At 40.1% G+C, this 26,020-nt stretch overlaps 2 protein-coding genes across 4 annotated transcripts in view; both read left to right on the top strand.

Annotated features, from left to right (window-relative positions):
- The window catches only part of med14 (mediator complex subunit 14), a 101,794-nt gene extending 94,905 nt beyond the window's left edge, over positions 1 to 6,889 (top strand). Inside the window, exon 31 of the mRNA XM_072585143.1 lies at positions 3,061 to 6,889. Within this exon, the coding sequence (XP_072441244.1) occupies positions 3,061 to 3,134 (74 nt within the window). The 3' untranslated portion in view covers positions 3,135 to 6,889. The remainder of the gene's footprint in view (positions 1 to 3,060) is intronic.
- A 2,504-nt stretch (positions 6,890 to 9,393) lies between these two features.
- LOC140486249 (uncharacterized protein CXorf38-like) overlaps positions 9,394 to 26,020 on the top strand; it is an 85,930-nt gene continuing 69,303 nt past the window's right edge. For all 3 annotated transcript variants that reach the window (XM_072585141.1, XM_072585142.1, XM_072585140.1), the window contains exons 1-3: positions 9,394 to 9,676; positions 20,509 to 20,643; positions 25,559 to 25,681. In XM_072585141.1, coding sequence (XP_072441242.1) covers positions 9,473 to 9,676; positions 20,509 to 20,643; positions 25,559 to 25,681 — 462 coding nt within the window. In that variant the 5' untranslated portion in view covers positions 9,394 to 9,472. The remainder of the gene's footprint in view (positions 9,677 to 20,508; positions 20,644 to 25,558; positions 25,682 to 26,020) is intronic.

Raw genomic sequence — 26,020 nt, 5'->3', positions numbered from 1 at the left:
ATATTGGGGAAAAGGCTGTTTTACAACCAAGGGCTGTTATTTTAAAAAGCAAGCTACTTAAATCCATTGTGGATCATATTTCCATTGTTGCTCAGCAAGCAGTAAGCAATGGTGCAAAAGAACACAACTTGTATGTGTTTACAAAGTAAGATTCAGATTGCAACAGGCTGCTGGCTTGTGGAGTTGATATGGATTCCAAAGGTTATCAGCTCTCCCCTGTTACCCTGAAGACACTCCATAGTTTGCTCCCACCAATAGTTAAAGGTTTTCGTTTTAACCAATTTCTGAGAGACTTCATTAGTCACGTCACTCTGCCTCCTGTGCAGAAGTGCAAGAATCTAAAGGAAAAGAGCAGACAACAAAAATAACACACCATTGAATTTTGGAGAACCATTTCTCCAGCATTTTATTTCCTCCACCTATCATGCCATTTTTTTTTCTTTCCGTCTATGATACTGTGTATGGGTTGTTTTAGAATGGGGTTAGAGTTGATCTACTAAAGTTGTGTGCTGCATGTTCGGTTGTTTACCTGTGATGACAGGATCTATATATTTGTAATAGTTCTTGTGAAGTACACGGTGGCACAGTGGTTAGCACTGCTGCCTCACAGCGCCTGAGACCCGGGTTCAATTCCCGCCTCAGGTGACTGACTGTGTGGAGTTTGCATGTTCTCCCCGTGTCTGCGTGGGTTTTTTCCAGGTGCTCCGGTTTCCTCCCACAGTCCAAAGATGTGCAGGTCAGGTGAATTAGCCATGGGAAATTGCCCATAGTGTTAGATAAGGGGTAAATGTAGGGCTATGGGTGGGTTGCGCTTCGGCGGGTCGGTGTGAACTTGTTGGGCTGAAGGGCCTGTTTCCACACTGTAATCTAATCTAATCTTTAGTAATCTAAAACCTGGTATGTGTTTTCTGTTAAACTGAGTTTACCAAACAAGTAAATTAGGGACTCTGCATACTTTGATAAAATGCTTGAACCTTTATGACACATCCAAGAATAGCAGGCCTTGATCTCTAGTACACTTCTCCAACAATGCATAACCTATTTAAAAAGTAATTTTCATCCCCAAAAAAAAGCCTGTTCATTGTCAGTATTTGTTTCAAGAAAGTGCTGGTGCGGTGATAATGCTGCTGAACCAGGTTTTAGTTCCAAATTTCTGAATAGAACCTAAATTCCATGAACTTCCGTAATGAGAGTTGAATCTGTGGCCCGACAATAGCCCACACCTCTCCTGAATTAACAGCTTTGAACTTTCTATTCTGAAGATTCATGTGTAAACTATTACCTTAATGTGCTAACTCTGTATATCATAACCCCAACGGTCTAATACTGGAATGCAGGCGTGTGTCTTCTTGGAACTGATTACTTAAATCACCACAATTCCAAACTGTCTTTCTGACTTTTTTAAAATAAACCTTCACAAACTTAGCCACATTTATTCATTTCTGCTTTAAAATCTAAATCCAAAAAAATGTAATATATGCATATAACACCTTCCATAACACAAGTTACAGTCATGCTTTGAAAATGCCAGGAAATGACTATCTGCACAAAAACAAACCTAATTATCTCTGCAGTGTTCAATGGCAAAGAATCATAGACTTGTGCAGTGCAGAAACAAACCCCTTTAGTTCAACTCGTCAATGCCAACCAGATATCCTAAATTAATCTAGTCCCATTTGCCAGCATTTGGCCCACATCCCTCTAAAACCTTCATATATCTATCCAGATGCCTTTTTAAATGTGGTAATTGTACTAGCCTCCACCACTTCCTCTGGCAGCTCACTCCATACACGTCACCACACTGTGCACAAAAAGGTTGCCTCTAAGGTCCCTTCTATCTTTCCCCTCTCACCTTAAATCTACGCCCTCTACTTTTGGGCTTCTCTACCGCAGGAAAATGACCTTGGCTATTTACCCTATTCATGCCCCTCATGAATTATACACCTCTATAAGGTCCCCTCCCAACCGTCAAATGCTCCAGGGCAAATAACCCCAGCTGTTAGGCTGAGCTCCTCCAATCTTGGCAACATCCTTGTAAATCTTTTCTGCATCTTTTCAAGTTTCACAACAATTTTCTTATAGCAGGGAGACCAGAATTCTAAAAATGGCCTGACCAATATCCCGTACAGCTGCAGCATGACATCCCAACTCCTATGCTCAATGTGCTGACTAATAAAGGCAAGCATATCAAATGCCATCTCCACTGCTGTCTACTTGTCACTCCAACTTCAAGGAACTATAAACCTGCACCCCAAGGTCCCTTTGCCATTGTTGAATCCATTATCATCAACACCCTGGAAATTACAAGGAGCTTAACTAGAGGCCACAAAGTTCTGTGGCTACAAGAGCAGGTCAGCTTTAGGGAACACGAATGCATTTAGCTCCCCTTCCAACACCTTGAAGCCTGTTCATCTGCAAGAGACTAGTTGAAGCATATTTAAAAACTCCCCACTTGCCTTAATCTGTGAAGCTAAAACAATACTCAAACTGAACACCATCCTGGACAAACCTTGATTGAGACTATAATCTAACACCTTTAACATTTAATCCCTTCAACAACTCGCCAAAGGGTGTCCTTCATGTGGAGAAAAAGGATTGAGTACAATGTTATTCGGTGGACAGTATGTGATGCAAAATAAAATTAATTATCAAAATCATGCTCCAGTGTGATGAGAGCATGATATAATTTATCCTTCAACACCCTCACTACTGTCAAATTCTACTATCTAGAAAGATGAGCTGTTTATGCATGGGAGCACCACCACCTGTATAAAGCCACATACTATTCCAACTTGGAGATAAGTTGCCATTCCTTCACTCTTACTGGGTCAATATCCTAAACTCCTTTTCTAACTGTAAATGTAACTCCACTGCACAGGTTCAAGAAGGTGACTGACCACCACTTTTACCAAGGGCAGTTAGGGATGGGAAGAAATGCTAGCACAGTTACTGTTGCACAGATCCCATGAATGAACAAAAAAAACTTATTGTTATCTTAATCTGGTTGTCATTTACCTCACTCTGTTGTATTTTTAAAAAATAATTATGTTACTTTTTCAGGTGACTGCACAATCTATGCAGCAGTGAGGGATTTGATGGCAAATCTAACACTGCCCCCTGGGGGTCGACAGTAACACTACAGACTGCCTTAGGGTGTCCTTCATGTGGAGAAAAAGGATTGAGTACAATGTTATTCGGTGGACAGTATGTGATGCAAAATGAAATTAATTATCAAAATCATGCTCCAATGTGACTTGAGAGCGTGATATAATTTATTCTTCAGGGATGAACTTCTTCCATTAAAAGATACATTCATTACTTTGTTTACCTGCTGTTATATAGTGTATTTTATAAACTGCATTTCAAACGAATATAAATCCCAAAAGATTCCTGTTTGGTTGATTTAGATTTAACCATAGTATAGTATTTACAAGGAGAAGATCGTTAGATTATGATGATGCCAAGAATATTTTTTAGAGAATGCAAATCTGTCAATTTTCATATGTTCTGGCACAATAGCTTAAGTTTTATTAATTTTCAATCTCATTTGTTACATTGGTTATTGTAAATTGTGAAACTTTAATGGAGCTGTATTTTATTATGACTGCTTTAAATCTTTTCATAAAATTTGAGTTCTTTGGTCATATTGCCTCAGAAACAATATTTAATAAACAAGCAAATAAAACCACCATCCCATGTAACACCCTTATTCAAACAACATTGACAATATGTACAGTTAGATGCAACAGCATAATTTTGGTTGTATAATTCCAATAGATACTTTTCTTCTACCCCCCCCCCCCCATTATCTTTTCTGAAAATGTTCCTAATATTGAGGTAAGTATTTCTGTTTTATTTTCATTAACAGCAACTTTGACAGGTACAACTCAAAACAATTAATTTATTTTGATGGGGTGATGTTTAAAAGGCTGCTTATCAAGTTTTTTTTTTGTTTAAAGTTGTATTTCTTTGTTCTAAACATAGCTGTTGAAGTTATTTTAAATACCTATTACATATTTTTTCCTAAGGGTAACTCTGAATTCCTTCATGTTCATTGTGGTGCTTTTGCTTTCTTAAGCAGCAGCATCAATATGCCCCATTCTCCAGTCTCAGTATCGTTTCTTCATTCCTGCTATTCTATACACAATGCATTGTTCAGTCTTTTCCCACTGTCATTGAATGCTGTACTACTTTCAGTCACTAGTTCTTTTGCTCTCTTGTTTTTCAGACTACCTTCCCTTCCTGTCAACCCGTGCTTGAGTCCTCAGTCAAACTAATCATGCTTTTATTTTGTCTCCCATCATACTCTGACCCATTGTCACTCTCTTTTCATCGTCTTGAGGAGCAATCTCAATGTCCTGTGCTCCATTCTCGGTTTTTAGCTCCACTCCACTCCCCCACCGCATGTTTGTTGGAGCTGACATCACTGACTTCCTTTCCAGACACCTGTCACAACATACTGGTTTTGGTCTGTGAATGAACAACGTAGAACAGTTTCCTCTCGAGCATTAAATTACTTCTCAAGGACGTGGCTGCTGTTCTTACTGAGAATGATTATATTGACACTGACTTGCTGTTCAATAGAAACTTGATTTATAGTTGTCACTTGTCTCTATAACTGAAAGTGATTCACTTGACATTACTTTACACCACCTGAAAAGTTTCCATATATTTTGGTACCAAGCTGAAATTTACAAGGTGTTATACCATAGAAATAGAAATATAAACATTCCTGCCTTTCCAGGATGACATGCACAGAGTCAATACATAGTATGAGATTTGAAAAACTACTTTTGATTGGGGCGGGTGACAATTGAAGAGAACTATTGAATAGTGGGAGTCAAAGGTGGAGTTACGGGGGAGTGTATTCCAGAAGACTAACCACAATGACAAAAGTAGGAGAATACTCCCAAGGATAGAGGAAATTTATGGATGACTTTGAAGTTAAGGATTTGGATCATAAAGCCAAGACAAAGAACATCAGATGCTTGAAATCTGAAATAAAAACTACCTGAAACATTCAGTAGGTCATACAGAATTTGCAAAGAGAACAAGACAGCTTTTTTTTCAGGCATGAACCTTTCATCAGAATTGGAAAATAACAAATAGATTAAAGGCCATGGGTAGATTTGGGAGACAACACTCACTAAGAAGCCCAAGTAGGCAAGAAATACTGGCATTTGAGACATCTGAATTCAGGATGATGTAGTAAGGCATATAGAAATGGAAGGATGAAAAAAATGGTGAGCTAGACCAAAACCAGTCACTTTGTTACCTGAAAAACAAATCACAAAGACAGAATTGGCCAGAAGGTTTAAGTGGAAAGTAGCAAGGAGCTTGGCATCACATTTACTATGAAAATGAGGCTATTGGGAAAAATCATCATTTTTCATAAAGGAAAATCATCATTTGCTCTTCCTGTTTTTTCTAGGAGAATTGGTAAATCCAGCACATTAGGTTTGAAAAATTACGTACAATTTGTTGTCTCATTGGGAAAGTACTGTATGAATCCGTTGAGGATGATGGTGTGGAAAGGTATGTTTAGACAGATGCTGCATTTGCTGAGCTTTGTTAGAAAGGTGACAGATAGTTGGTAAAAGAATAAAGTAGAATGCAACTGAATAACTATTGTTATAAAGAGAAGAGAATATTTGTTTTTTGGCAGTGTTAAGTTGTAAGCAGAAAATTCTATATCAAATTTTTAAAAAAGTCACGTGGAGGAAAGTGAAGACAAGGTTACCCTTGTAATGGTAAAGTAGGGACCATAAGATATACGAGCAGAAATTAGGCCATTCAATCATGGGTGATAAGTTTCTCAACCCCATTCTCCCACCTTCTCCTCAAAACCTTTGATCCCCTTAACAATCAGCAACTATCTCTGTCTTAAATATAATCAATGAACTGGTCTCCACAGCCTACAGTGGTAATGAATTCATTATATTCATCAATCTCAGGCTGAAGACGTTTCTTCTCATCTCCATTCTAAAGGGTCTTCCCAATGTCCACTCTGTCCAGGTCTTTCAGTTGTAAGTTTCAATTAGATCCCCCTCCCCCCACCCATCCTTATAAAATCCATTGAGTGCAGACCCAGAGTCTTCATATGTTAAGCCTTTCATTTATGGGATCATTTTTGTGAACATCCTCTGGACCCGCTCCAACACCAGTACATCCTTCCTGAAATATGGGACTAAAGTGTATAAAGTCGGGTGCTCTCGGAGGGAAATCCTTGACTGGGAAAATAAATTTTCAGATCACTAGCTTCTGTGTTCTACCTAAATTAGAGCTTGACCAAAAGGGGACCATAGGGGTGAGGGTGCAAACTGCAGCATTTTGAATGAGCTATTGTTTGTAATGGGGGAAAATGTCAGCGAGACGTAATTTGATCATTGTGAAACATATGTAATGTACTTTTTGAATATACCTTTTCAGGCATTGAATACATTGGCCCAGATGTTATGGCAGTACTACTGATGATAACACTCAGCATTCACTGTCATCACACTCCTTTGAAATTGAAATTGAAATTGAGACAGCCTCTAGAATTTGTGCATGCATAATTCAATGCACAAATATCCCCCCTCACCCCACCTAACTGCAATCAAGTTAAAAAACAATAAATTATTTTCACCACTGGTCACAATTTATTAATCTTGAAAAATGCACCTTGTTATGAGGTGTCACTAGATTTTTAATGGTGTACCTATTCCAAACTGCTTCATTGTCCCTGAAAAATTATTATATTTGTGTAATGTCAAATTAGTCCATGATACATTCATTTTGCTAATTTTAAAATTTTATTTATGATCTTTCAGATTTGACATAATCCTGTTTGTATGTCCCATCATTTATTATGGTCTGTAAAGTTGTTAATTAAAAGTGAAAATTTCAATGTGTTTTATTTCCTGGTTTTCTGTTCAAGAATATTTCATTGGAATTGGTAACTTATTCTGTTTTATGATATCATTGTTAGACATTTGGAGAATTTCTTGACTTGACACCAGGTTCAAACTGACGTTGAAAAAGTATCAATTCATGCTAAAATTATGCTGCTAACTCTGAAACCAGCTATTGTTTACAATTAAAATCCTTGTGAAAATTATGATTAAGCCTTTCATGGGAAAATATTGTTAAATGGGTTTTTTCAACATCGACATTTTTAATTGAATGGTTCTTTGTTGTGTACTTTCCCTTGCCCAAAACAATGGCCCTCATAAATATATATTTTGCTTATATTAAAGAAGAAAAAAATCCAGATTTTTCTACAAAATCTTGTACAATTTAAAAAGATTTGTTCTATTCTAATTGCTATTTTAAAAAAATTGTTTTTGAACAAAACTTTTACTTTTTTTTAGTTTTTAAATGCAGCAAATAAATTATACAAGATTTTTTTTGGGGGGGGGCAATACTAGGAAAGTAATATGTGACACTTAGAGTGGAGTAAAAGCTTTGATTTCATAGTCAAAAGTAATGAAAAAGCATTAGCCACCCACAAACATCTTATTGCCTGTGGTGTGGATTTTCACTTTCTCAACATCTGTTTAAATTTGTCTTCCTCTGCCAGTCAATCATAATTCCTAATTTTAATTAATACAACTTCCCACCTTGACAGTAATTCTAAATCTGAATAGGTGCTAATGTAAAAGCAGAGGCAATTCTTAAATGTTGATGTTTTCATTTAAATTTCAATTTTTCAAATCCCTTTTTAGAAGTATCCATATTTATTTGTATGGCTATTCTTTTTGGTGTACTTCAATTTTAAAATAAACATTTGTGTTTAACTTTCTAATTAATTTCTGCAATTATTCAAAGTTATGAATTCTATCAATATAATTTTTGATTGATGGAGTGATTAACCAATTTTGATAAACATGCTATTTGAGATGGTAATGAATAAAGAGACTAGATATATGGCATTATAAATGCAAACAATCTACCTTGGGGATGGATAAAATGTTCTGTTTCAGAAAAAAAATATTGATAACGTTGTAAACATTTTGAATGGAAATTGCTGGTAAGCCATGAAGCGAGCAATAACAGGGGTGGCGGTGGGGATGAGGGATGATAAAGGAGAGAAGACAGGTCGGAGGGATAAAGTGCAGACCTGGTGGACTGAAGGTGAACGAAGGTAGGGAAAGAGGGGGACGGGTAGAAGGGGAGAGGATGGCAGGTGGGGTTTATTGGGGGAGAGGGGTGCAGTAAAGTGGGAGAATGATGGGGCATGATCTTGTGCGGGTGACTGTTGAGAACACTAGACTATGATATAGCTCCCCCATTTTGAATGAAGTCCCCAGATGTTGTTTGCCATTGCCATTTCTGGTGCTTCGGTCAGTGCGATTCCCCCATCCCGTTTAATTACTTTTTCACACAAAAACAGGATACGATGGGGTAGTTTGCTCTGTCTTTTCAGAGGGCATTTGTAAGACAACAGTATTGTTGTGAGCACACGCAGGCCACATCAGATAAGGACAGCAAATATCTTTCTCTGACCTACACTAGTTTGTTGGTTACCTACATTTATTAATTGACTGCGGCATGTGTATTGTATCTACTAGGAACAACCAAAGGAATACGCTGTTTCAGTTCATCAGCCAACTCGCAGTCCTCCGTCCTAAAAGTTTATTCTTTTTCTCATACACCAGTATTAAAGTTCCTGAATATTTTGGCAATGTATATGTAAATCCCTGCCTCTGATTGCTTGATTTTCCGTCTTATCCACTGAATTTCCATTTTCCAGTGAAGGTTACATTGTTTCGAAATAGTTTTATCGAACTTGACACATTAACTCGGCAGGTCTAGTAGCATCTGTTACTAAATTTCTCCAGCATTTTGCTTATTTTCATTGTAGCTATCCTCGAATTGTTGTTTTTGATGTGGAGGTGCCGCTGTTGGACTGGGGTGGAAAAGGTCAGAAGTCACAACACCAGGTTAAAGTCCGGGAGGTTTATTTGAAAGTACAAGCTTTCGGAGCGCTGCTCCTTCAGCAGTTCAAGTGACTTTGTCGTTTTTGAAATCGAAATGTTCTATACTGAGATACACATCCCACTTTCCGCCAACCTCAATTGCATTGGCCTTTTTTTTTGTTTTTAAAAAAGAAATCAAATGTGAGGGACATACTTATAATAGAAAGAAGAAGAACATATTGCACAAAAAAAATCCAGCATGCGCGGCTAAGCTGTAATGTACAGGGTAAGAAAAAAAAATTAAAGGGGGAAATGTGAAGGGCTAATTTTCATCTAATCTGTGTGACTCAAACATCGAACTCAAGTCCTACTAGAAAACCAGGTCCATTCTTTCGCATTCGCAATTTGAAGTGTTGTTCTATTTTAAATGAGGTGCTCGCTCGCAATCTCACTTCCGCATTTGGTGGCTCTCCGGGCAGACTGCGCACGCAAGCAATGTACCCGAGATTGGATTGAAAACTATAGAGTCTGATCACAGTTTGGAAACGACGTTTATTCTTTTATTTGCAAGAATGCAGTCGGAGCTGAGTATTCGTCTTAATGACGGCGGGTATAAAAACTGGATCAAGGCAGGCTTCTGTCTGCAGAAAATACGAGATTGTCTGATTGGTTTTGTAATCAGCGAAATGGAGAAATTCCACCAATTTCTCCTTCACAATAACTCGTTGCTGCGGCGAGAAATTTGCAAGAATTCTTGCCGTCCCCAAGGAACGAAAGTGAGTAAAATAAAGCCAAGGAACTACATATCTTTGCACATAAGGAAACGAGCAGGATTGGAACTATCAACTGTTATGTTTTGTACCATCAAAATGAAAGCTTTACTCTTCATCTTTTAGCACTTTCTGAAGTATTTCCTGTCGAGTATAAAGTCAGACACTTTATATTTCAATGAAATAATTCCATGTACAGTATCCAGGGATTCGGTTTGGGATTTATTGTCCCGAGCTGTTTGAAAAACATGGGAATGTAAAACTACAAATCTTTTCATCGAGCTTCCCACTTTAAGTCCTCGAGATAAAACCGCAGATGTGTACATCACAATATATCAAGGATAGGCTTTCTGTCGTAAAGTTGCATTTTTACGACAAGGCCAGGCCTACCTCCCAGTTAAACTGTAGTTGGAGAATTGAAGTATAGTTTTGCCATCACCGAGGAAGAGGAGATAAAGGTTTACCCTCATCGATGGCCAACATATTATCTGCAAATGGATAAGAAAAGAATTCCATAGGTGCCAGGGTAAAGTTTTGGGGAGATGTCCTGCTGGGAGGAGAATGGGAAAGAGTATATTATTAGTATCTGAAATTCAATTATCGAATGACCAATGTGTTATTTTTGGAGGCTAAAGAATAAAGCACAGAATGTTCCAAATGTGCTTAAGTCACTAATAGAGTCATAGAGATGCACAGCATGGAAATAGACCCTTCAGTCTAACTCATCTATGCCAACCAGATATCCTAAATTAATCTAGTCCCATTTGCCAGCACTTGGCCCATATCCCTTCCTATTCAGATGCCTTTTAGATGTTGTAATTGTACCAGCCTCCATTACTTCCTCTGGCAGCTCATTCTATACACACACCACCCTCTGCCTGAAATCTCACCCTGAACGTATGCCCTCTAGTTCTGGACTCCTCCACACCAGGGAAAAGATCTTGTCTATTTACCCTCTCCATGCCTCTCATCATTTTATAAACGTCTATAAGGTCACCCCTCTACCTCTGATCATGCATTGTTGTCTCTGAAGTCTCAAAGACACAGTTTGCTTAGGAAATACAATCCTGACCTGTTCCTTTCAAAATCGTTCTTTCAAAAGAACAAATAGTTTTCACCTTAAATTCAATAAGAGGTTTTTCAGATATGGAAACAATCAACTTGGCGATTTGTTCTTTTCATGGCAAAGAAACCAAGCACTTCATTAAGCCAATTACTGTTCAAAACCATCTCAGCAAGGGTCTATAACAAGGCAAGCAGTTATTACTAGTCATTTAACTTACAGGAAGTCTTAGCAGCAAAAAAATCTCCAACGTATACAGTGAACTTACAATGACCTTTTTTTGTAAAGTTATTGAAAATATAACAAATAACAAATATCAGTATAATAAAGAAAAACACAAATTACAATACAATTACTGTTTACTAACTGCTAACCTACTCTATAATACAAAACAAAACCTAACACTGTGCAAAACAACGCCAAAATTAAGTAAGTGACTAATAAAACAAAAAAAAACAAAAGAACACACAAAAACACAAAATTGCAATGCTCGGTGCAAAGCTCCCAAACAAAAGAACAGGAGTGTTGTATATATACCCGTATTAACTCAGGAGTTCCCCCCCTCCAGGGCCCAGGGCTCAGCAAACATAACCATCCTGGTTAAACAAACACCCTAGTTAAGATAGCAGACAAATCTGTATCTAAATAACTCAAAAAGGGCTGCCATGTTTTATAAAAAGGCTCTGTTGTGTGGTGCACGACATTTGTAAAAAAATCTAAGGGAATGTGCTCCATAATTAATTTCCGCTATCCCAGCAAGCAGACACCCAATTCATCAGAATATTCTTCTGTGCCCAGTAAGTAAGAATATTAAATAGTTTCTTCCCATGCCCATCTACAGGTGATAAATTCAGTAGACCTAAGAGGAGAGGTATCGGGTCTACTTTAACTTCGGTCCTTAATATCCTTCTTATCTCTTCCGTCACAGCGCTCCTATAAACATGGAGCCTGTGGCATGTCCAGAAGCAATGGGTAAGAGTACCTACAATTATTGTACATTTGAGGCACATTGAAGATGCCCCTTTTTTAAACTTCGCTAGACAGTCCGGTGCCAGATGAACCCTGTGCAAGACTTTTAAATGCATATCGCGTATCCTATTACAGATTGAGATCTTTCGCATGTTCTCCCATATGTCCTCCCACGTTTCAGAAGAGATCTCCACTCCTAGCTCTTGCTCCCAGACCTCACATAACCAATTAATAACAATGACCTCTTTTAAATAAACCATTCAAGACATTTCCACCAAACGTGAAATGAATCAATTACCCACAAACCTTCACAACATAAAGCCTCCAAGAAATATTAAATATGAAGCATCTTTGTGGCAATTCTGTGTTTTTATTGTGAAGTGTGGACAAAGAAAATGAGAAAAGTTGACACATTCACACACACATTCTTATTCCCTCTTTGCACATGTATTTCAAAATGTCTGAGTCAGTAGCAAATCCACGGATTCTTTCCACCGTAGACCATCACTTTTGATGGGATTCTAACCTTTTAGAGAAGTACCCTACTGGCTTCACTATGGTTGATTCAACTTTTTTCAGAACTATATTCACTGCCAAATCACTAGCAATAAGTGCTACTTTGAAGGAACTACTGAAATTTGTTGCAGTCAGCATTAGTTAATTGATCAAAATGGATTTCATCTTTTATGACGATGCCTGACATTCCCCTGACCACACACTCTTCACATTCTTTAGGAACATGACCATCAGTGGAGCGGTGTATTATTGAAATTGTGTACAAAAGTGAGATTAAACCTGTACATCCCCAAAAATCTCATTATTTCTCATTTAGTGTTTGTATGTGTACTGCAGTAAAGACTTTTATATATTGACCACCTTCTGAGAGAAGAGGGTCAGAAGACAATTCTCCCCAGATTGCTTTTAGTTATCTGAAAACTTTTGCATGTAATCCTCAGGAATAAACACACAAGCACCACAAAAAGCTTTTGCCTCCTCAATCTACAGAAGCCTCCTCAGAAAACAAGACATATACTTCATGAGTTCCGTCCATTGACTTGCTTTGCTTGAGTAATATCCAGTTTCATTGGCAATCTCATCTGATGAGTGACATTTCCTGAAGAATTGAAAAATGCCTCAGTGTCCCTGTCATCAAATGTTGGGAGGGATTGCACAAATTAAAACAGCTCTAGTCACTTTAGTTCCATTAACCTATGGGTCACAACATAACTGGAAAAAGTATTTTTATTTTACCTAAATGACCAGTTAAATGTTATCTATATGATAATGATACCCATGGGCCGGGTGCTGGCAGGTGGGACTAGATTAGTTTAGGATATCTGGCCGGCATGGACGAGTTGGACCGAAGGGTCTGTTTCTATGCTGTACATCTCTATGACTCTATGTAAGATTTTAACCTTCAAGATCTATCAATCTGGTTATTTTAATTATTGATTTATCAAAACATTTATTCAATGAAGATACAATATTAGGGTAATTCACACAGTTTGTAAAATAGAAGTACAAACCTTATTCCTTTAAATGCACCCAAAATAGCAAATGCAAATATACAGTAAGTGCAGATCCTATTCAATAAAAGAGAAAAAAAAAACTTTTGACTGCAGAGATTAGCTGTCTAAGGAAAATACTTGGGTTAATGAACTATTCTGAGGGTGAAAGGATATAGAGTAGAATGTTCTGGACTCTGGTACTTGTGTCCTGGCACATGTTGTCAAGTCACTAATTTTGCATAGATGCCTCCAAAGTCATACAGATGCAGGAAATGCAACCTTGAGATTTTCTAATAGTCATTCTTCCAAAGAATAAAAAGGCTTCGCCCTGAACTCAACAAGGGGGTTTTCTTTTCAGAAATGCAAACAATCAATTGAGCAGCTTTTTTTCTTAACAGGATTTCTTCCAGTTGAATGAGATAAAAGACAAGAATCTCTCTCTCAACCAGTCATTGTTTAAAACAGCCCCAGTAATGATCTACGGTAGACAAGCAGGAGGCTGGAAGAACACAGCAAGCCAGACAGCATCAGGAGGTGGAGAAGTCAATGTTTCAGGTTGTGGGTTGGGGGTGGGACCGTCTACAGCAAGGCAGGCAGTAGTCAGATAGCAGATTTGCAGGAGACATTGTTTTATAAAAGAAGGCCTTCAAGATCCACACTTAACTTTCCATAAAACTGGAAGACATGCGAGCAGAAGTGTATTGTGTAAGCTCTCAACATTCAGTGAGATTGTGGCTTATTTGATGGTCCTGAATGCCACTTTTCAGTCTTGTTCCCAATTCCTTGATTTCCTTAAGTGATTAAAAATCTGTCTATCTCAGCCTTAAATTACTTAATGATCCAGCCTTAACAGCCTTCGACTATAAATAATTCCACAGATCAACTACCCTCCTGACAGAAGTAATTCCTTTTCATTTCTGTCTTAACTGTGCAAGCCTTTATTCTGAGATTGTGTCCTCTGGTCCTGGAATCTCCCAGAAAGGTAAACAAACTTTCTGCATCTATCTTGCCAAGAATATAGAATGTGGGGAAATAGGTGATGACATCTTGAAAAATGTCCATATTACAGAGGAGGACATGCTGGATGTTTCGAAACGCTTAGAAATGGATAAGTCCCCAGGACCTGATCAGATGCACCCTAGAACTCTGTGGGAAGCTAGGGCCCCTTACTGAAATATTTGTATCATCGATAGTCACAGGTGAGGTACCAGAAGACTGGAGGTTGGCTAACATGGTGCCGCTGTTTAAGAAAGGTGGTAAGGAAAAGCCAGGGAACTATAGACTGGTGAGGCTGACATTGGTGGTGGGCAAATTGTCAGAGGGAATCCTGAGGGACAGGATGTACATGTATTTGGAGAGGCAAGGACTGATTAGGGATAGTTAACAAGGCTTTGTGTGTGGGAAATCATGTCTCACGATCTTGATAAGAGTTTTTTGAAGAAATAACAAAGTGGATTGATGAGGGCAGAGCAGTAGACATGGTCCATATGGATTTCATAAGGCATTCGACAAGGTTCCTCAAGGGAGACTGGTTAGCAAGGTTAGATCTCATGGAATATAAGGAGAACTAGCCTTTTGGATACAGAACTGGCTCAAAGATAGAAGACAGAGGCTGATGGTGGAGGGTTGCTTTTCAGACTGATGGCCTGTGAACAGTGGTGTACCACAAGGATCGGTGCTGAGTCCACTGCTTGTCATCATTTACATAAATGATTTGGATGTGAACATAGGAGGAATAGTTAGTAAGTTTGCAGATGACATCAAAATTGGAGATGTCATGGACAGTGTAAAAGGTTACCTCAGATTACAACAGGATCTTGGTCAGATGGGCCAATGGGCTGAGGAGTGGCAGATGGTGTTTAATTTAGGTAAATGTGAGGTGCTGCATTTTGTAAAGGCAAATCAGAACAGAACTTATACACTTAATATAAGTACCTAGGGAGTGTTGCTGAATAAAGAGACCTTGGAGTGCAGGTTCGTAGTTCCTTGAAAGTAAAGTTGCAGGTAGATAGGATAATGAAGAAGGCATTTGGTATGCTTTCCTCTATTGGTCAGAGCATTGAGTAACAGAGTTGGGATGTCATGTTGCAGCTGTACAAGACACTGGTTAGGCTGCTTTTGGAATATTGTGTGCAATTCTAGTCTCCTTTCTATCGTAATGATATTGTGAAACTTGAAAGGGTTCAGAAAAGATTTACAAGGATGTTGCCAGGCTTGGAGGATTTGAGCTATAGGGAGAGGTCGAGTAGGCTGGGGCTGTTTTCCCTGGAGTGTCAGAGGCTGAGGGGCGACCTTATAGAGGTTTATAAAATCATGAGGGGTATGGATTGGGTAAAAAGACAAGGTTTTTTCCCTGGCATGGGGAGACCAGAACTAGAGGGCGTAGGTTCACGGTGAGGATGAAAGATATAAAAGGGACCTAAGGGGCAACGTTTTCACACAGAGGAAGTGGTGGAGGCTGGTACAATTGCAGCATTTAAAAGGCATCTGGATGGGTATATGAATAGGAAGGATTTAGAGGGATATGGGCCAAGTGCTGGCAAATGGGACAAGATTAGGTTAGAATATTTGGGCAGCATGGACAAGTTGGACCGAAGGATCTGTTTCCATCTCTATGACTGTATGGCCTCTTGTAATCTTGTATACTTCAATAAGGTCACCTGTCATTCTTCTATATTCCAACAAATACAGACCCAAATCTATGCAACCTATTCCCATAACATAGTCCCTGAAGTACCTGAGGGTCGAAAAGTGTGGCGCTGGAAAAGACCAGCAGGTCAGGCAGTACCCGAGGAGCAGGAGAGTTGTTGTTTTGGACATAAACACTTCATCAGAAATGTAGGGGTGGAAGGGGGCTGAGAAATGGGGGGGGGGGGGGGGAGCTGGGGGGAAGGTAGCTGGGAAAGCAGTAGATGAATGCAGTTGGGAAGTAATTGTGACAGGTTCGTGGGGAGGGTGGAATGAATAGGTAGAAAGTAAAATGGACAGGTAGGACAGATCAAGAGGGCTGTGCCAAGTTGGAGGGTTGAATCTGGAATGAGGTTGGGGGAAGGGTGATTTGGAAACTGGTGATGTAATTGTTGATGCCGTGTGGTTGTAGCATCCCGAGGCAGAAGATAAAGCGCTCTTCCTCCAGTTGGTGGGTGGCTTTGTTTTGGTGGTGGAGCAGGCCAAGACTTGCATGTCCTTGGGGGAGTGGGAGGGGGAGTTGAAATGGTTGGCCGCAATGTGGCTGGGGTTGTTTAATGTGTATGTCCCAGAGATGTTCGCTAAACCACTCTGTGAGTCAGTGTCCTGTCTCCCCGATGCAGAGGAGACCACATCAAAAACCACAGGCACAGTAGATGAGATGGGTGGATGTGCAGGAAAAGCTCCACCAGATTTGAAATGATCCTTTAGGGCCTTGGACAGAGGTGAAGGGGAGGCGTGGGTTCAGGTTTTGCACCTCTTGCGACAGCAAGGGAAGATGCCTAATGTGGAGGGTGGGTTGGTGGGGGGCATTGACCTAACGAGGGAGTTGCAGAAGGAGTGGTCTTTGCGAAACGCAGATGAGGTGGAGAGGGAAATATATCTTTGGTGGTGGGGTCTGTGTGAAGGTGGTGGAAATGCGCTGTGTCTAAAGATTGGTCGGGTGGAAGGTGAGGACCATGGGATCCTATCCTTGTTGTGGTTGGAGGGGTGAGGTTTGAGGGCAGAGATGCAGGAATTGGAGGAGATGTGCTGATGGGCATTATTAATCACGTGAGAGGGGAATTTGCGGTTCTTGAAATAGGAGGACATCTGGGATGTCCTGGAGTGAAATTGCACCTCCTGAGAGCAGATAATGCAGTGGAGGAGGATTTGGGAGCAAGGGATCGTGTTTTTACAGGAGAGGGTGTGGCAGGAGGTGTAGTCCAGGTAGCTGTGGGAATCGGGTTTGAAATGTCCATGTTGAGTCGGTCACTGGAGACCGAGACAGAGAGGTCCAGGAAAGGGAGGGAGGTGGTCTGGGTGAACTTGAGGTCAGGGCGAAAGGTGTTGGTGAAGTTGATGAATTGTTCAACCTCCAACGTTCAAGTCCTTCGCTTCTTCCTCTCCCACCAACCCAACCAGTACTCCTCCACTGACACACTCATTCGATTGGCAGAACTGGTCCTCACCCTCAACAACTTCTCTTTTGAATCCTCCCACTTCCTACAGACCAGAGGGGTAGCCATGGGCACTCACTCACTATGTCTGCCTCTTCGTCGGATACGTGGAACAGTCCATCTGGTGCAGTTATACCGGCACCATTCCCTACCTTTTCCTCCACTAGACTGATGACTGTATCATCGCCACCTCGTGCTCCCACAAGGAGGCTGAACAATTCATCAACTTTACCAACACTTTCAACCCTGTCCTGAAATTCACATGGACCATCTTGGACACCTCCCGCCCCTTCCTGGCCCTCTCCGTCTCAGACTCCGGTGACTGACTGAACACGGACATCTACTCCAAACCCACCAACTCCCATAGCTAGCTGGACTACACCTCCTCCCATCCCCCTATAAAAAAGTGATCCCTTACTCCCAATTCCTCTGCCTCTGCAGTATCTGCTCCCAGGAGGAGCAATTCTTTTTTCCCTCCCATGTGATCAACAATGCCCTCCAGTGCATCTCCTCCACTTACCACACCTCTGCCCTTGAGCCCCATCCCTCTGATTATAACAAGGATAGAAACCCCCAGTCCTCACCTTCCACCTCACAAATCTCTGGATAAAGCGCATTATCCTCCGCCATTTCCGTCACCTACAATCAGATCCCACCACCAGAGATAAATTTCCCTCTACACCCCTATCAGCATTCTGCAGAGACCATTCCCTCAACCTTGTTAGATCCATGCCCCCATACCAACCCATCCTCCACACCCGGCACCTTCCCTTGCTGCCACAAGAGGTGTAAAACCTGCACCCACACCTCTCCCTCAGTTCCATCTAAAGCCCTAAAGGATCATTTCAAATCCAGTGGAGATTTTCCTGCACATCCACCCACCTCATCTACTGCTCTCAATATGGTCTCCTCTACATCAGGGAGACAGAATGCCAACTTGCAGAGCGGTTCAGGGAACATCTCTGGGATACCCGCACCAAACAGTCTCACTGCCCTGTGGCCAATCACGTCAACTCTCCCTCCCACTCCCTCAAGGACATACAAGTCCTGGGCCTCCTCCACTGCCAAATCAAAGCCATCGACCAATTTCCATCTCGGGGCCATATAACCACATGGCACCAACACTGATTCTCCAGTTTCCAAATCTCCCCTCCCCCACCTCATCCCAGATCCAACATTCCAACTTGGCACTGCCCTCTTGACCTGTCCTACCTGTCCATTTTACTTCCCACCTATCCGCTCCACCCTATTCTCCGACCTATCACCATCAACCCCCACCTGCATCTACCCATCACCTTCCTATCTGCGTTCCCCCCACCCCCACCCCTTTATTTGTCTCTCAGCCCCCTTCCCCCTTCACATTCCTGAAGAAGGGCTTATGCCTGGAACAGCTCCTGCTCCACAGGTGCTGCCTGACCTGCTGTTCTTTTCCAGTGCTGCACTTCTCAACTCTGATGCACTTTCCAGCATCTGCAGTCCTCACTTTCTCCTAATACCTGATATCCGTCTAGGGAACATCCTCTGGACAGCCTCAAATGCAGATATATCATTTCCTTAGATAATGGGCCCAAAACTTCAATGACCTTTTATAAAGAAACCACTGCAGATATTTCCGCCAAACTCGAAAAAAATCCACTTTCCGGACTTCTCTGAGTAAGGTTAATATAACATGTTTGTGTTACACAGTGCTTTAAATACTTAATCTCCAGAGTTCCAAATGTTTATGTGTGGTGTGTAATTCAAGTGAATACAAACTGCTCTATTCCAAGTTGTCAGAAATTTATGTTAAATGTTCTAAGTGCCTCCTCTTGTCTGGCAATCCATGACCTGACTCAAACTTCGAATAACTTCCAAACTGACTTTTTAAAAAAAATTCCAACCAGTGTGCCATGGCTGCGTAAATTTCTTCCAATCTCATCTGACCTTGTCACCCATTAATTGGACCTAAGCTTTGAAAAGCTACCGATTGTTTTGATGACTGCTAAAACCTTGCATTGCTAAATACAAAGCTCTTAAAGCTGCTAAGCCTCTGCCTTAACCAAACCTTTTGGTGCAGATGCGTCACTGACCTGAATGAACATAATAAGCTGCATTTATATAGTACCTCTGAATACTATGAAACATCTCGTAACTTTTCTCAAAAATGTTATCAAATAAAAATCAACACTGAGCCACATAAGGAGATATTAAGACAGATAAAGAAAAGCTTAATCAAATTGGTAGGTTTTGACAAATGCCTTTAAAACAAAGGGTTATTGAAGCAGCAATGTAAGGCTGTTATGTGCTATTTCAAAGTAACTTGGTGTGATATTCTGAAGAAGTGGTATTATCGTTGAACTGTTAATCCAGAGACCCAGGTAATGTTCTGGGGACCCAGGGCAGATTGTGGAATTGGAGTTCAATTTTTTAAAAATCTGGAGTTATGAGTCTAATGATGACCATGAAACCATCATCAGAAGAACCCATCTGGTTCACCAATGTCCTCAGGGAAGGAAACTGCCATCCTTCTCTGGTCTGGTCTACATGTGATTTCAGAACCATAGCAATGTGGCTGACTCTGAACTGCCCTCTGGGCAATTAAGGATAGGCAATAAATACTGGCCTAGCCAGCGATGCCCTCATCTGTCAATAAAAAAATATAACTACAAATGAAAAGAATGTGTAGTGTTGATTTCTCTAGATGCAATATCACGGAACTTCAGCTGATAATTTTTCGATTCACTCATGAGATGTAAACATCACTAGCTGGCCAGCATTTCATTGCCCATGCCTAGGTACTCTTGAGAAGGTGTGGTGAGCTGCCTTCTTGAACCCCTGCAGTCCATATATTGTAGGTTGACCCACAATGCCCTAAAGGAGGGAATTTGGATTTTGACCCAGTGACATTGAAGGAACAGTGATATATTTCCAAGTCAGGATGGTGAGTGCCTTAGAGGGGAATTTACAAGTGGTGGTGTTCCCATGTTAACGGTACAAGCTTGCAATTGCAGTTGTTTGTAATGTCTGTATACATTAGCCTTACATCATGTGTTACAATTTTTCATCTTTTGACCTGATTTTGAATTGCAGAATTTTGTAACTTCAAACATTTCTTGATATTGTATTTGATGTTCCTCATTTAAAAAATTCTGTAAACTTATCCAATTCCTTACAACACATGAATTTCTTCAGTTTCAGGGAGCATGCCCTTTGTGCGAAGTATGGAAAAGAGAAATTCTGAAACATCATACAATTCAAAACAATGTGATATACTGGGGCAACTGTTCTCCTCCACTGTGGCCGAAGCAGGCTTGGGAAGTGGCAAAAGTATGTTTTATGTTAAGTTTTATCCACAGAAATGTGATAAACAGTTGTAATTATTAGTAAATTTTCTGATTGCAGTAACTTAATGTGTAAAACCTGAACCTGTACTGTGCAAACACATTGTTCGTTCTGGTTCTTATTTCAAAATGTAGGCTATTTCTGTGACTTTTATTTTGCTGAAAATGTTCGTCTGTCTTTACGGTTGTGTTCATTTCAATAGACTACGATGACAAGTTAAAATTTGCACATATTAGCAGTAATATGCTTAATTATGGACAATAATTAGTTTTGGTACTGCTATGATCCATTTTTGAAGTACAGCGAAACCAGTATAGACGGGTGCTTGCAATAAAATTAACACTTACTGAGAGATCTAGGTTATGTGTTTTAAAATGTTAAAGGACTCACTGAAACTGCATACAATCTTAAATTACAATCTATGGACAGCTTTCAGTACACCAAGCCTGAGGCTGCAGGGAGCTTTGTAAAAGAACGACTTTTCTGAAAGAGAGATCACTTTAGTCAGCATTCGGAGAACTGGGTGGAGAATTTCCTGGAGTGCTCACATATCTCTGTCCCAGAGATATAGCGGATTTATAGCTGCTATTGATGCTGATTAAATGACTTTCCATTCTTTCTCAAAACCATCTCATACAGACCTCATCAAGCAATGTTGCAATCAAAGATGCAGGGCACAAACTTAAAGGAACGGTGTAGTGTCTGTCACAAGCCGTTGCACACAGCAACCAGACTTTTCAGGAAATGTGGCCCATAGCTTTCTATCGCAGAGGTGCCACGTGAATAGCGAGGGACGGCTATCATTTCGAACCCCAGCAATGTGTCAATGAATACATTAAGTGGCTAGTGCAGCTTTACTGCTGCAGACACACTAACCAGAAGTCTACGGTTTTATTCCTATATAATGTGTCACCTGTTGTGTAGCCCCAAAATATTCTCAATCTGTTCTAATACTTTGTATGAAAATCACTTTCCTCCCTCTCTTTCCTTCTGCCCATGGATGTAGTGATAATGTAAAAGTATTCAAATCTGGCAAGCAAATATTATTTTAATTTATTATTTAATTGGATTTGATGAAGACATATATATCTAATGTCTCTGAACTCTAACTACACAAGAAAATAAACAAAATTCTCCCATTTTCCATCTGTGAAGAGATGCAAGTTTTACCGATCCTTTTGTACTTTTTTTTCTCTGTAACTTGTGAAAGAAAGCTCAAAACCATAGGCTTCCGGTCACATGGCCAGTCATATATAATTCATGATGTCATTGTTTCTCAAACAATGTTCCAATATTTGAAGATTTTAAATTGTATGTATGTGTTCTTTGTTTACAAAGATCAGCTCTCTGTATAAATGCATGTGTCACCCATTAAACACAGGTGTGCCACACTGCATCCTAACTGACAATCTTAAATTGGTTATCAGCAAAATTCCACCACAATTCAGAAGTATCCAACAACTGTTCTCTAATTGCAGAAACATGTCTAATGTTAAAATGTGTTGCAAGTTTTGCAAGTGTAGGTTGTTTAGTACAGTTAGTAACTTGTTAGTAACAAATCTGAAGAGACTTGCTGTTTGTTACAAACAGCCAAAGGCACATGCTGCCTGTTAATATCTATCAGTATTTGGGATATACAACCTATATGTTTGGCATCACATCAGCAGCAAAATTAGGTATGAAATGAATAAGCTCCTTTTCCTCAATGAACTAGTTTATAAATTGGTCAGAGGTTCTCTACTACTGTCTACAGCAAACCTATCACCACTGGTCAGTATACGTGTTGAAATTCCTATAGATTCACACACGAAAAGATTGGCCTTATCAGAAACCTTGTAAATAGGACCCTTTTCTTCCCGGCCCCTCAGAATGTTGTTGTGAACAGTGCTTCCAGAAATGAAATACCTGGTACAAATATCCAGTTGCCAAATTGTTGGCCATCCAGGCATCTAACTAATCATTTTGACCCTATTGCAATAACAAAATTAACACAAAAACCATTGGATCACCTTTACTACAGGGAATTACATTCAGCTGAATTGTGACAGCTTGAACCCAAAAGCAGCAGGAGATTGGACAATCTTTAACAATTTATTTGTAGCTATGGAGTATTTGAGCTGTAGGGAGAGGCTGAACAGGCTGGGGCTGTTTTCCCTGGAGTGTCAGAGGCTGAGGGGTGACCTTATAGAGGCTTACAAAATTATGAGGGGCATAGATAGGGTAAATAGGCAAAGTCTTTTCCCTGGGGTCGGGGAGTCCAGAACTAGAGGGCATAGGTTTAGGGTGAGAGGGGAAAGATATAAAAGAGATCTAAGGGACAACTTTTTCACACAGACGGTGGTACGGGTATGGAATGAGCTGCCAGAGGAAGTGGTGGAGGCTGGTACAATTGCAACATTTAAGAGGCATTTGGATGGGTATATGAATAGGAAGGGTTTGGAGGGATATGGACCATGTGCTGGCAGGTGGGACTAGATTGGGTTGGGATATCTGGCCAGCATAGCAGGTTGGACCGAAGGGTCTGTTTCCATGCTGTACATCTCTATGACTCTATGTTATAAATCCACAAGCTATTTGTACATAAACGTAATAAAAAGACTGAAAATCTTTTGGCTGATTCTTGCAGTGTCATTCTCTACAATCTCTTCCCAATTGCAGTGATATTGTTGTGTAGAGGGATTTTTTTATCCCCAGATTGGTACGTAATCTCCCTTTTCCCATCTATTCCCTGCACCAGAGAGCTCAATACATTAGATATCTTAATGTTAATGTTATCACAGTACTGGTTGCAGCCATTTGTGTTATAAGTGCTCAACGGAAAGTTTATTTTTTCCATTGCTAGTGCGCATGTATGTGAAGAGGTGATGGCTTCTTTCAAGTGGCTTAAGATATGACATATTTCTAACCTACCAAAACAGATTTGCGGTCACTGGAAAGCACAGATAGCATAAGCTGAATGCTAGATTTATTATATTGTGGCTATATGCCAAAAATTACTTGCAACTTTAAATAACTGTAGTGCAGGCCCTGTTCCTGTGTGCCTGTTTTCTTGCACAATTGAAATTCTGGACCAATCTCAATCAAGAATTTCCATGTTATGAACCACATAAGCAGAATACACATTCTGTCACTTGCTCTAAAGCAGTGTGCTTAAACCTCAACCACAATATTTTATCTTAGATTTCTAAAGTCTGGGTGTGCCCTTTGTTCTTTTCCTGTTTAATTCATTCTCATTGTGACCCAATTGTGACATCATTACTAACAAGTCGGTATCATAGTGAAAGCAGAGTAGAATAATTGATGACAGTGCGGTACTTATTTCACTTCATATCAGTTGCAAATTTACAAGCTTTTACTCATATATTTGTCTATAAATGTGCACCCAATGTGTTCAGTTCATCTGCTATAATCTGCTTTTCTTGCCATACTTCATTATATGATTAACATTGTTACTTCATGAAAAGATATAGTGTAGGCAAACAAGCTTTTTTTTAAGGATGGAAAACTCACTACCCTGGAAGCTATTCTCTCTTGTATTGTGCATTAAAATTGGCTGAGTTAGAATTATGTTTCTCAACACCGAAAAAGTTTAGTTCATCAGTGCTAGCTCATATATGTCTCCTTTTCAAGTCTGTGACAGAATAAATAGCTCAGTTTGTAATTTAACCTTAAGGCTATAGTATGGATGTCCTACCCAAATTATACTTCTAAGCACATTGATTCTATTCCAGATGAATATAATGGAATCCCTACAGTGCAGAGAGAAGCAATTTGTCCCATGTAGTCTGAACCAATCCTCCCATCCCAACACTCCCACTCGATAATCCCACAAGTTTAATTTAGATAAATGTGAGGTGCTGCATTTTGGAAAGGCAAATCAGACCAATACTTATACACTTAATGGTAAAGTCCTTGGGAGTACTGCTGTACAACCCACCCTTGGAATGCATGTTCATAGCTCCTTGAAAGTGGCGTCTCAGGTAGATAGGATAGTGAAGAAGGCATTTAGTATGCTTTCCTTTATTGTTCAGAGCATTGAGTATAGGAGTAGGAGTATATTGCAGTTGTACAGGACACTAGTTAGGCCACTTTTGGAATATTGTGTGCAATTCTGGTCTCTCTCTCATATAGGAAGGATGTTGTGAAACTTGAAAGGGTTCAGAAAAGATTGACAAGGATGTTGCGAGGGTTGGATGGTTTGAGCTATAGGGTGAGGCTGAATAGGCTGGGGCTGTTTTCCTAAGAGCATCAGAGGCTGAAGGGTGACCTTAGAGAGGTTTATAAAGTCATGAGGGGCTTGGTTAGGGTAAATAGAAAAGGTCTTTTCCCTGGTTTTGGGGAGTCCAGAATTAAAGGACATAGGTTTAGGGTGAGAGGGTAAAGATTTAAAAGGGGCAACTTTTTCACACAAAGAGCGATGCATGTATGGAATGAGCTGCCAGAGGAAGTGGTGAAGGCTGGTATAATTACAACATTTAAAAGACATCTGGATGGGTACATGAATAGGAAGGGTTTAGAGGAATATGGGCCAATGCTGGCAAATGGGACTAAATTAATTTAGGATATCTGGTCGGAATGGACAGTTTGGTCCAAAGGGTCTGTTTCTGTGCTATACATTTCTATGATTCTATTTACCAAGGCTAATCCACCTCACCAGCACATCTTGGACTTTGGGAGGATGCCAGAGGAAACCCATGCAGAGACAGGGAGAATGAGTAGCCTTCACACAGACATCACCCAAAGTTTGAATTGAATGCTGGTCCATGGTGCTGAGTCAGCAGTGCTAACCACTGTGCCACCATGCTGCCTGTGTTTTGTATTTAAATTTTTTTTAAAAGTGATTTGATGCATTTTATTTTGAGTTGTGGTTGAATCATGGACAGTATTTTGTTTTCTGCAGGTCTATATGCCTCATGGACAGGCCAACACACGGGGACCAGGAAAATGTGATGTGGCAGCTCTGTTAAATCTAATTATTTCATGTGACCGGTTTGAATTTGTTGAACGGCAAAAAGTAATTGAGGTAATAAAGATAACATTTTGAAATATTATTTGAAAGGTTATCACTTTGTTTTGTTTGCCTGTATCCCCAATCCTCACCAAGTCTTGCTCAACCATTTCCTGATGTTATTGATCTACATTGGTTCCCAGTGGCCTAGTACTCCAGTTTTAAATTCTCAGTCTTGTGTTTAAATGCATTCCTGACTTTTACTATTATAACTCTGTTACCTTCTTGAACCCTACTCCATGGCAGAACTTTCAGTTCCTCTCAATCTGGTCTCTTGGGCAGTTTTTCCTCCACCAGCCATCTTCTTACCCCTCTCTCCATAGCTGTGTCTTCAGTCATCTCGTCCCTACACTT

Source organism: Chiloscyllium punctatum, chromosome 15, assembly GCF_047496795.1.
Source record: "Chiloscyllium punctatum isolate Juve2018m chromosome 15, sChiPun1.3, whole genome shotgun sequence".
Taxonomy (NCBI): Eukaryota; Metazoa; Chordata; class Chondrichthyes; order Orectolobiformes; family Hemiscylliidae; genus Chiloscyllium; species Chiloscyllium punctatum.
Note: the sequence above shows the minus strand (reverse complement) of the source record. Positions and strands in the feature narration are given on the sequence as shown.